Here is a 12,504-nt window from a genome sequence, read left to right on the forward strand (position 1 = left end):
GGCCTTATTTCAACTTAATCACCTCTTTAAAGGTCCTGTCTCCACATAGGTCACATTTTGAAGCCCTAAGTGAGGCTTAAGGCTTCGGCATACCAGTTTGGGGGAACAGTTCAGCCTGTGGCACTTAACTATGTTAAGTTTGTTTAATGCCTTCTCTAGGAAATGGCTATGAGATGTCTTTAATTATGATGATATCTTAGATGTTATATTTCATGAATTTGTGAAAAGTACATAGAGATGGGAAAAATATTGAAGACAAAAGCTCTAGGAGTTCAAGAATTAAGAGAGCTTGTAGTAGCCAGCTCTTTACCTGGCAGATATTAGTATCTCTTTAAAATTTCTCCTTCATTTTAGGTAATGGATAAGTGTCTTGTATTTCCAAAAGTTGTCTTTTTGATTAACAAGCTTATATTTAATTTGTTCTCTTTTTCTCTTTATTTGATTTCACTTGTGAAGAAATTCAGCTTCTTTCTAAAAATTCCAATGACAGCTTTTGTTTATTTATATTTATATTTTGTTTATTTATATTTATATTATAAACATTGTCATGTTTATTGAACATGCACACTAAGAGCTAGACACATACATGGATGCAGTATTTTGCAAAATAAATTGCTCCCAAATTAACAGAATTTATATTCTAGCATGGGAGGTAGAAATTGATATTGTTAGTTCCAATAGCTAGTAAAATAATGTGTGATAGCAGTTTCTACTTCTTGGTCCCACTTTCCCCTGGGATCACTTGCCCTAACCTACAAGCTGATTTTTGGTCTTTTTTTTTAAGTTCTGATTGCTCTTATTTTATATGCATACATTTTAACATTATCCTTGAAAAGAATTGCATTGGATCTCTGCCGATGAGAAAAGTTATCTTGCCACTGTATTCTAACTTTTGAACCTTTCTCAATAATAAAGATCCATTTGCTTTTTTGGCATCTTCTCCGTAGTGTCATAAGAAGAAGTCATTTTTCCTTGTATTGTGGGTACATTGTTTAATATAAAAGCCACATTCTAAAAAGCGAAGTTATAATTCTGTTTTCCTTAAGAAATCGTCCTTAGAAAAATAAGATGTGAAACACAGTGGGTAGAGAAGCTAAAGGAAAATTATAAAGCATCTGTTTGAATTCAGAGAAACAGTAAGAATCTCTGTAACAGAGAAACTTTTCCTTGCAAAAAACTGAAAAGCATCAACCATGACTGATCTGTCATCTCTAGTATAATGGTTCAGCCCCCTTACCTCAAGATTTCCTTTTCTTAAACATCATTCATCTTTCATTGGTATTGAATGATCAAGTATAACTTCATTATTCTTTGCAAGCAAATGCAGCTCTTTACTGCTTATTCAGCCAGCCAGCTTGATATTCTCATTCAGATTTATAAAAAGAGCAGAGACTTGGGTTAGCAGCCTGCTGTGACTGCAGTTTTCTCCAAATTGAATAAACTTCTTTACCGTCATTCCATTGTTTCTACTGTGGACAAAGGCATAGAAAATAAGAGCTATTTTATAGCTTTGAGTGACAAAGGATTTCAAAACAAAGAAAGGTACGGGGTTACGGGGGAAGAGTTGAAGAAGACACAAATGAAGAAGAGAAAAACAGACAGTTTGCCTTCCAGGAACTCATTCAGATGATAATGTTTTCAGTTTGAAGACCTCATTGGAAGCTGGATAACTTCAAAGCATGGACAGAAGTTTCTTTTCCAGGGTGATGAAATCAACTGACAAGATTAACTGTGTTGGCAAGTGCTTCTGAGACTCCTGAGAGGTAAAAATATAATCTTCAGGAAGTGCTGGATAAAGTCTACAGCTACTTTCTGCCCCACCTCTCTCTGACTGGAGAGTACGTTCCTGTTGCACCGCAGAGTGATTCGAACCCAAGTGGAATTGTAGCCTCATTAAGCTAAGGAGGAAGAAATGGAAGTTCTGGGTGGCTAAAGTGACTTGAACTTGTGAGGGTAGGCACCGGAGAGAAAGGAACTGCTCCAAGAGGCATTCCTAGAAGTCTTGTGTGTAGGTTCAGTGTAGGTCCTTGCCTTTGGCCTGGGGCACATATGAGCTGGTCAAGACTCCACCACCAGGCCTCAGGCACCTGCTCTGAGGCTGAGAGCTGCCCAGTGACACGAGAAGTCACGTGGTGCTAGGAGTAGATGCAGTGAAACCTTGCTGAGCACCTGTCATTCTGTTGAAATCCCGGAAAGGCCACTTATTAAGAGTAAGGATCACTTCTTAGCGTGAAAGCCATACCCTAAAACAAAGTTCTAACTGATATAGACCCACCCTAATAAAGAATAAAACCAAGAGTGATCAGAAGGATCCACCAGGAATTTAACTGCATGACAGACTAAAACTCAACACCTGTTAAGGTTGATGATATAATCCATACTCAACTTCAACATATTGTCCACTATTCAGTCAAAACTTATGTCCACATTCAATCAAAAGGTCCTAGGCATGTGAAATAAAAATTCAGAATCAAGAAATATTGGCTTGGCCAAAAAGTTCAGGTTTCTGTAGGTGCTTATCAGAAAATCCAAGAATTTTTTGGCCAACCCAATATGACCCATAATCAAGAATTTTATAAATCATTCAGTAGAAACAGACCACAAGGTGGCCTAGATGTTGAAATTAGCAACCAAAAGTTTTAAAGCAGCTGCTGTAATATGTTCAAGTACTAAAGTGGGAAAATGGCCATAGTGAGTGAACAGATGGAGAATATCAGCAGATAAAATTACACTTTATAAAAAATTGAAATACTACTGTGGAAAAATTCAGTATCTGAAATGATATGATCAGTTCATCAGATGAGTTTAGATGGAGACTACAAAAGAAAGGACTATGGAGCCTGAAGACGTAAATGCAAATTATACAAGAAATGCTGAGGAATTAAATCTTTCACCCCTCCACCACTTCCCCTCTCCCCTTCCTCATAAAAATATCTTACAGGTTACTCAGATTGTTTTTCTTTCTACAATTAGATATATATTGAATTTACCTTTTGAAATGAACTTGAGCTTGTAGTTGTACATGCCGTTCTATATTTATGTCCTAAAAATTGTTTTCCATTTTTTTTTTAGTTAATTGGGGTAGAATTGGGGTTTAATTACTGTAGAAATAAAGAAATATGGGGCTGTTTACAAGTATATTAATGGCTCATCTGTATAACATTTTACAGCTTATGAAAATTATTTCACTTGTTTAGTATTACTAGTAACTAATGTTTATCAGCTCTATACTGTGTCAGATATTGCACTTAATGTTTTGCTTATGTCTTCTTTTATAATCTTCAAAACTATGAAATTGGCATTATTATCCATCTCGGTTTTCCAGGGGAAATTTGAGGTTTAGAGAGGCAAAGTGGTTGGCCTACGGTCACACACCTACTAGTTCATTGAATTAGATACACGGTAATATCTGGTCTGATTCCAAACTTAATCCTCACCACCATACTTGACATTTCATGTTTTACAAACAAGATTTTGAAGCTTATTCAAGAATTGTTTGCTGTGGACTTACTGTGTCTACATATGGATTTGATGAATTAGTCTTGTTTCCTATCTTGAAGTTACTTGTAGTCTAGAGACCTTGATGCTCCACAGACCAGGAGCATCAGCATCTCCTGGGAGCCTGTTAGAAGTGCAAGAATCTGATTTAACAAGTTCCCCAGATGATGTATATGTACATTCAATATTTATAAGCACTGGTCCTAAAGATATAGAATAACTTAATCAAATCAGAGTAGTCAGGTCTAGAGAGGTATATACATCTGATTGTGAAAGGGTATCTTTAGACTGTACTAGCCTAGTTTTTCTCCTTCTGTTACTATATAGATATTATCAGTCTGTGTACATTGTACCTATGATACGTAATAAAAACTTCTAAGTTCTTTCGAAAGTTAAATGTTACATTTTAGAAAATGTTTTGAATTGAGGAGACTTCAGTTTAGTCGCTCAGTCATGTCCAACTCTTTGCAACCCCATGGACTGCAGCACCCCAGGCCTCCCTGTCCATCACCAACTCCTGGAGTTTACTCAAACTCATGTTCATTGAGTCGGTGATGCCATCCAACCATCTCATCTTCTGTCCTCCCCTTCTCCTGCCATCAGTCTTTCCCAGCATCAGGGTGTTTTCAGTGAGTCAATTCTTTGCATCAGGTGGCCAAAGTACTGGAGTTTCAGCTTCAGCATCAGTCCTTCCAGTGAATATTCAGGGCTGATCTCCTTTAGGATGGACTGGTTGGATCTCCTTGCAGTCCAAGGGACTCTCAAGAGTCTTCTCCAACAACACAGTCCAAAAGCATCAATAATTCAGTGCTCAGCTTTCTTCATAGTCTGACTCTCACACCCGTACGTGACTACTGGAAAAACTGTAGCTTTGACTAGGTGAACCTTTGTTGCCAAAGTAATGTCTCTACTTTTTAATATGCTGTCTAGGTTGGTCATAACTTTTCTTCCAAGGAGCAAGCATCTTTTAATTTCATGGCTGCAGTCACCATCTGCAGTGATTTTGGAGCCCAGAAAACTAAAGTCTGTCACTGTTTCCCCATATATTTGCCATGCAGTGATGAGACCAGATGCTATTTATATGAGATCAACCATGATAGATTTCATTTGGCTATTTCCGTTTTCTATTACTTTTTATGCTTTAACTGAGGTTAACTCTGTCAAAATGGGATAAGACTGATTCATATATTTGACGCTTTGTTGTTGTTTTTTGAAAGGATGCTAATTAGATTAATGAATCTTAGAAATAAAAACATGATTTCCACCTATCCCTTCCCACTTAGCCTAATGCCTTTTCCCTAACAATGAATTTGTCATTTTTTTAGATGTGGAAGTTGTGTGCTATGACTGGATTTCTGTTTGTTTACATGGCGCCCTTATGGACTAGCAGGGTCTGTTTTTTAAATATCTCCTAACCATCCAAAATTTAACAACATATACGCATTCATATATTAACACGCAAATGTGTATTCAAAATTTCACTTAGGAAGCACTGTTCCGTTACGCATGCATTGCCACTAACATAATAGATGTAGTAAAACACCTCCTAACTGTAAAGCACTTCGTAGATTTAGGCAATAACTGAGGATGGAAAGTGAATTCCAGTAAGATTTTTACATAGACTTTTTAAATATCATAATCCAAAATAGAAATATCTGTAGTTTACATTTTTGTAAATATGCTAGACTGAGCATGACTTTGTTTTTTTTGTTGTTGTTTTTGTTTTTTACTAAAATGTAAATAGAGATGTTAGCATATATGAAGAAATGGATGAGCCAGCTATTTTTGTGATGTAATCAAATACTTCAGCTTGATGTAGGTTCATCCTATATTCAAGATACTAACTTTAAAAGGAATGTGAAGATGAGGAGCTGGAAAGTTTGTATTATATCACATACCCAGACTGTCTTATGCCTCTGTTGTCCTTATCTGCAACATCTTTCTGAGAAATGACTGCTTCTTAAAAAAGCCTAACCCTTTCCTATGAGCCTAAGAAATAATTATCAGAATTTAAAAGGCTTCCTTGAAGTGAGAGCTTCAAGCACTCAAAGATATTATATCAAGTAAGTACGAACTTTTCAAAAAGCTGAAAATAAGATTTACTTTCCAACCATAACATTATTAATCATATTTTAATTATCTTAGTCTCTAGATTTAGTAATAAAAACATTCACTCCTGTCTTGAAGGACAATTGATAGAAATAAGAATGAATCAGATATTCTTCAGAACTTTAAAAGTGCATTTTATTTTTCAGCAAAAATGTCAAGGAAGTTAAGCTTGCCTACTGACCTAAAGCCTGACTTAGGTAAGTAAAATAAATGAAAATATGCAGTAGTTAAAATCTCTTTAATGGAAAAACAAAAAGTCAGGAAATTTAAAATGACCATAGAATAGATTTTCACTGAAAATTAAGTTTAAAATGACTGTTTAAGGAATAACAGGCTTTGGATGCCATCTGTATATGATAAGATAATTATAATATAAATTTAAGCAAACCAAAATAATCTATTTACTCAATCCTCTCATACTTTATATGTAAACAAAATTCAGTGTAAGATTAAAATTTATGTGATTTTAGATTAATTTCTATTAGCCATCTGAAAACTCATCTTGAGCACTATGATTTATTAACTTATTTTTATGAGAATAATATTTTCAAAATATATGACTGGTTTTCTTTATCACAGTGAATCTCATGTCAAGAATCAGTATTACTTTTTGATGATAATAAGTTGGGAAGTATTTGTTTCTCTGTAGTACTTTATATACAACCTATCCATTAGGAAAGCAGAGTGAATATATCTCGCATATTCCTTTTGCTTTATATCCAGCTCCAAAACAGCTTCCTGATATTTCCAGAACAGGGAAAAATGACGTTTCGGTAAAGATTTAAAGATTTCACATAGTACATATAAAGCAGATTTCTTTTAGAAATTTCTACTGCTTTTATTTAACTGCACGTGGATGATTCCACCGATGTTTGTCTTAGAAACTAGATTTGCTCCTTTGTATTTGCTCACCCACCTCATCTTCTCACTTGTAATTCTCTAGATTGCTTGACTATCTTTTTATGTACAATAGAGACTTAGGTATTGGTCCATTTCACCTTACTGATTTTAGCATTTCAAACCATAGTCTTATCTCAGTTGTGATAGAAAATGTGTTATTATGAGTAGGCATAATATCATCCACTGTCATCAGAAAGTTTCCGTTCCTGAACATAGGAAAGATAGTATGGCAGACCCCTGTAGTAAGTAACACTGGTGTTAAGGGACCCAGAAAAAGTTCTAGAATGTAGTATAACATGTTTTGAGAAGAGGGTAGTTCCCTTCACTATAAAAATGAAATATGCAATTTGAACACAAGTGTATCTGAAGTTAACCTTATGCATTTCCCTCCCAACAAGAGTGTCCAGAGTTTTCTTCAATCCCTGAGAGTCCCAGAATTTCAGTAACGTTAAATACTATTAGCTTAATTTTTGTGACACTATGATTTTGTGTCATTTAGTATCTACAAATCTGAGAAAACACATGTAGGAGTACTTTTTTAAAATCAGTAAAATATGATATCAATTTAAAAAGAATGTTCACACTTAGGTACTATTTAAGTATTTTAATCAAAGTGTGTGCTCCGTACTTTTATAGATTTATCTTTCTTTATTCAGCTTATCTTTTACTGTGTGCCCATGTATTTCAATGCCCTAAGCTAATTGCAGCTTCATTTAATACATGCATTGAAACAATACTTATATCGCCTAAATAATTTCCCTTTAAGGTCATCATGCTACTGAACTATTTTTTGGTAGAGATTCTTAACTGGTAATTATTTTACACTGGGCAGAGGCTTCCCTTGTGGCTCAGCTGGTAAAGAATCCACCCGCAATGCAGGAGACCTGGGTTTGATCTCTGGGTTGGGTAGATCCCCTGGAGAAGGGAAAGGCTACCCACTCCAGTATTCTGGCCTCGAGAATTCTTGGGGTCACAGAGTCTGATGACTGAGCAACTTGCACTTTCCGAGTCACTGGGGGAAAACAAATATTATCAGTAGGCTCAAACTGCCCGATGTTGCCATGTAGTGGTAGTTACAGTTCCTTAACTGCTAAGATTCTAACTTGTTTTCAAACAGTTCCAGACACATAAAATAAGCAACTTAGTTCTGTAAGTTCAAAGTTGATTCTGATTCAGTTCATTTTCCCGTATTGATCTAGCTATAGGAGTTTCTTTGATAACCTAATTTTTATAGAGGTCATATAATAAAAATGCACTTGTAGTTTATAAACTGTATATCATTAAATTAGTCTATTAAATTAAAATGTTTTATTGGCCTGTGAATTAACATTTGAATTATAGATTGTTGTGAATCACCTATTGTAATTTTAATAGATAACAGTAAAAAGCTTTTATGCAGCTTAATTTTTATTGAAATTTACAATATCAGGTTTTCTTATATCACTGATTTACATTTACATCACCAAGTCCCAACTGATAATATAGGTCAGTATGTATGTTCACCTTGTATGTGTCTGTTTTATTAAAATAACAAATATTTTAATCAAAAGAAAATAAAATTTACATTTCTGTTATTTTACTGTAATAACTGTAGAAATATGAAGAGTTAAGATCTGGCATCTCTACCATATTACACTTACCCAATAGTGAGCTGTCGCTTATAGAAGGTTGTTTTATTTATATTAACTAGTTCTTTTCTCCTGTGTCATAATCTGTAACAGGACACACAATCTCAGGCAAAAGAAGAGCATTTTTAGAAACTACAGTTAAAAATAATCCATGCTGCTGTCATAACTAGTGGCTTTATTGTTTTCGAGGCTAACTATAATCAAAATTATGTTGTATATAATTATTTGGGGAGAGAATTTTTTTTAACTTATGAATCTAAATTTGACCATAAGAAGCTTTTGTGGAGGTGTACATAGGATTCAGTAATACCTTTTTTAATTCATGAAATACAGTTTAGAAGACTTGAACGTGTTTTTCATTTTTCACAATATTATGAAGTCATTTCTTTCACAATAGCATTAAAAACATAGAATTTGAGGAATGACTTATTAGATATGAACAGTAGAAGCTACTGGAAAGTTTAGTATATCCCAGTAGTGTAGCAGAAACACATTGCTCTAGATACTGTGAACTATAGGTCTGTCTTCAGCAAGTATCAGTTGACTACTTTCATATGCAAGGCACTATGCTAAATTCTGTAAGGAGTCAAAAGCCCTTGTTCTCAAGAAATTTTCAGTCACGTTAGAACAAGGCCCAAGACAAGTCAGAAATAAGTACAGAACAAATGTGCTACTAGTGCCATGGAGGAGATAAAAAGCTATCAAGATTCAAAAGAGAAAAACTATAGATGGTTTTAGCAATCAGGATAAACTTCATGAGGACGACAGCACCTGAGATGGAGAATAAACACCATCTAAGTAGGTAGAGAAAAGGCAAGGCTAGCAATCAGAAAGAAGAGCATAGGCAAGTGCCAAGTATGTGTGGAGAACACTGAATAGCTTGGTTTATTTCCCACAGTGAACTGAAGCAAGGCAGACTGGCAGAAGGGGCCAGGATGGTAGGCTGAAGATGTTTTCTGGAGAATTTTATAAACCTAAGTAAAGGAACCATTGTGGATTTTTAAGGTAGAGGTGATAGAATTAAAAGTGTACTTTGTAAAATTTGAGTTGTGATAGAACAATGACAGAGTGAAGGTGGGGCGGTCTCTTGGGAATTGTAGATGAATGGTGATAAATGCCTGAAATAGGATCATGGAACTTGATCGGTAATGGAAAGAAGAAGATAGAAATATTAGAATAATGTAGGACTTGTCATCCCATCAGAGACATACAGTTAAAGTGAAAGGGAAGAACCAAAAGTGTGACTCATGTCAAATGTTTTTCCCAAGGAGAATGGGGTTGTTGTCAATATAAATAGTACCATTAGAAGAATTTAGAGACTTGGGGAAATGGTGTGTTTTGATTTAACAGGAAAAAATTTCATGAAGCATTTGGAAATGCATTCCAAGAGAAAAGAGGCCAGAGCTTGAAACAAACTTAAGATTGGTCACAGAGAAGAAGGTAACTGTAGACAAGAGAGGGTTTATTAGTAGAATTTATAAGTATCCCTGAATATACCTGGGATTGAGTTAAGAATGAGCCAGGTCCAGGTTAATGAAAAATGCCTAAGTTGAATGTTGATTCCAGTTAAAATAGCATGTAAGAAAAATAAAAGCTAAATTTTTATGGATTAAGGCTTTCATATGGACAGATTTGAAGAAGAAAGTCCATCATATGGTAAATTTGAAGGTAGAATCAGAGTACTTATAAATGCATTTTTTTAATCTAGGAAATTGAAAATACCCACTTTGCTGGTACTGCCTAATCGTGAACTATATTATACCAAAGGAAGAGGAGCACATGAGAAAAGGTGGCGGTGGTGGTGTAGTCGCTAAGTCATATCCAACTTTTGCGACCCCAAGGACTGTAGCCTACCAGGCTCCTCTGTCCATGGGATTCTCCAGGCAAGAATAGTGGAGTGGGTTACCATTTCCTTCTCCAGGTTGCCATTTTCTTCTCCATGAGAAAAGGTAGTAATGACTAAAGTTGGAAAAGCAGCCAAGATACCAGCAGAGAGCTACACCGAAACTGCAGAGATCATGCATCCAAAAAACCCCTGGCTGCCCCCAGCTCAGTTCTCACAAGTGTGGATTTTTCCCTTTGTGTTTCATTTATGAGCAATGGGCAAAATTGTTAGCATAAAAGTACATTGTTTTTCTTTTCAGGTAAAATTAAAAATGCTTTAGATTTTTCTTCTTGCAGATTAACTATTTGATAAAATTTAAAACAAACTAAATGGACTGCCCTGGTGGTTCAGATGGTAAAGAATCCACCTGCAATGCGAGAGACTTGGGTTCAATCCCTGGGTTGGAAAGTATTCTGACCCGGAGAAATCCATGTACCGTATGGTCCATGGGGTCGCAAAGAGTCGGATACAACTGAGTGACTTTCACTCACTCTTACCAAACTAAAAACATGATTATTTTATAACTTGAATAATCTCACAACATTTGAAATCATTTCAGACATAAAAGATAATTCCTTCAGCCGATCACGGAGCTCAAGTGTAACCAGCATTGATAAAGAATCCCGGGAAGCAATCTCTGCTCTTCATTTCTGTGAAACTTTTACTCGAAAGACAGATTCAGCCCCTTCCCCGTGTTTGTGGGTTGGTACTACACTGGGAACAGTGCTTGTCATCGCACTGAACCTTCCCCCGGGAGGAGAGCAAAGACTTCTTCAGCCAGTGATTGTGTCTCCGAGTGGTATGTGTGCTCTGCTGCTGGACTACCCTTGAAAGTTTGCTTTACTATAATTTAATAGAAGCCTTTGCTTTTCATCTTTGAATCAGTCTAAGAATTCTGAATGGAGATAGTTACAGTCTTTTGCTTTTAATTGAAGGAATTCATGGATTAAGATTCCAGAATATCATTTACTTATACAGCCATTCAAGTTTTGCATTTTTTTAAACAGTAGTATCATGTCTAAAATGATTACTACGTAGAAAATGAAAACAAAATACTGTTGTTCTGTCTCATTCTAGGATACCTTGAAATAGTATGTTCTGTAAGCAAAAGGATAGTACATATGTAGGGAAAAAACTGAAAAGTTTTTAAAATATTGCACACTTAGCTATTTTTAATCTCTAAATGTGAAGTCTTAAGATCGTCTTTCTTCTTTGAAGAATTAGAAAAGGTAATTTAACAAAAAGTTTTAAGAAGAAAAAATTTATACTCTTCCTATATTAAAAATGTGAGGAAAAAAAGCATGATTTTGCTCTCTAGCATATTCCTTGTTTATATATTATACATGTAGTATTTTAAATTTTCTAGTATTTTAAATTTTAATATGGCTCTAGTAGCCATATTAAAATGTAAAAGAAACAAGTGAAATTAATTTTAGTATAACAAATTTCATTTAGCCCACTCTATGCAAAATGCTAAATCATTTTAGCATGTAATCAGTATTTTAATATTATTGAGTTACTTTATTATAATTTTACTGTGCTAAGCCTTCAAATCCAGCCTATATTTCACTCTCACAGCATGCCACAGTGTGGACGAGCCACAGTTCACATGGCTAGGCACTGGGCTGCCATATTGGACCTTGCAGCCCTAGATGCCGTCTACTTACATTCAACGAGAGTACACTTGGCAGGTGTGGGTATGAGACCTAGTTCTAGACATCCCAGCATTTATCAGTCTTGTAACACTTATTGAGATCTTTTTCCAGATTCAGATACCATGCTTGAGGTTTGAATCCTGTCAGCGAGCCAGGGTATAGTTTTGGTTCAGTATATATTCTACATATTTTTGAGTGTCTAGTGTGTGTCAGAGTTGGAATAAACATATTTACTGTCTGGAGTAAAATACTTTTTATTTACTGAAATGGCAATTTTAGGTACTATATTGCGGTTAAAAGGGGCGATCCTGAGAATGGCGTTCCTGGATTCCACAGGCTGCTTAGTGCCACCTGCACATGAACCCTGGAAAGAACACAATGTCCCTGAAGAAAAGGATGAGAAAGAGAAATTGAAGAAAAGAAGACCTGTCTCTGTATCTCCCTCCTCCTCTCAGGAAATCAGTGAAAACCAGTATGCAGTAATATGTTCTGAAAAGCAAGCAAAAGTGATCTCATTGCCAAGCCAGAACTGTGCTTACAAGCAGAACATCACAGAGACCTCATTTGTGCTTCGTGGGGACATTGTATCCTTAAGTAACGGCATCTGCCTTGCCTGCTTCTGTGCCAATGGACACATCATGACTTTCAGGTAAGAGGTTTTTGTTTGTTTGGTTTTTAAACACAAATATAGCATTTCCTCCCGTCAGAACGTAATATTGCATAATTGTATTCAGTTTGGAGAAGTGCTTTTAATTTGCTTACCGTCATATACAGTGAGAATTTATTTTCATTCAGTTACTTGTGAACAAGTACATGAGGAAAAGAAATC

At 35.5% G+C, this 12,504-nt stretch overlaps 1 protein-coding gene across 5 annotated transcripts in view; it reads left to right on the plus strand.

The window, feature by feature from the left end:
• Positions 1-12,504, plus strand: part of STXBP5 (syntaxin binding protein 5) — a 169,071-nt gene that overhangs the window by 135,995 nt on the left and 20,572 nt on the right. For all 5 annotated transcript variants that reach the window (XM_005684892.3, XM_018053317.1, XM_018053318.1 and 2 more), the window contains 3 exons: positions 5,754-5,804; positions 10,580-10,819; positions 11,955-12,324. In XM_005684892.3, the coding sequence (XP_005684949.1) occupies positions 5,754-5,804; positions 10,580-10,819; positions 11,955-12,324 (661 nt within the window). The remainder of the gene's footprint in view (positions 1-5,753; positions 5,805-10,579; positions 10,820-11,954; positions 12,325-12,504) is intronic.

This window comes from Capra hircus, chromosome 9 (genome assembly GCF_001704415.2).
Source record: "Capra hircus breed San Clemente chromosome 9, ASM170441v1, whole genome shotgun sequence".
Taxonomy (NCBI): domain Eukaryota; kingdom Metazoa; phylum Chordata; class Mammalia; order Artiodactyla; family Bovidae; genus Capra; species Capra hircus.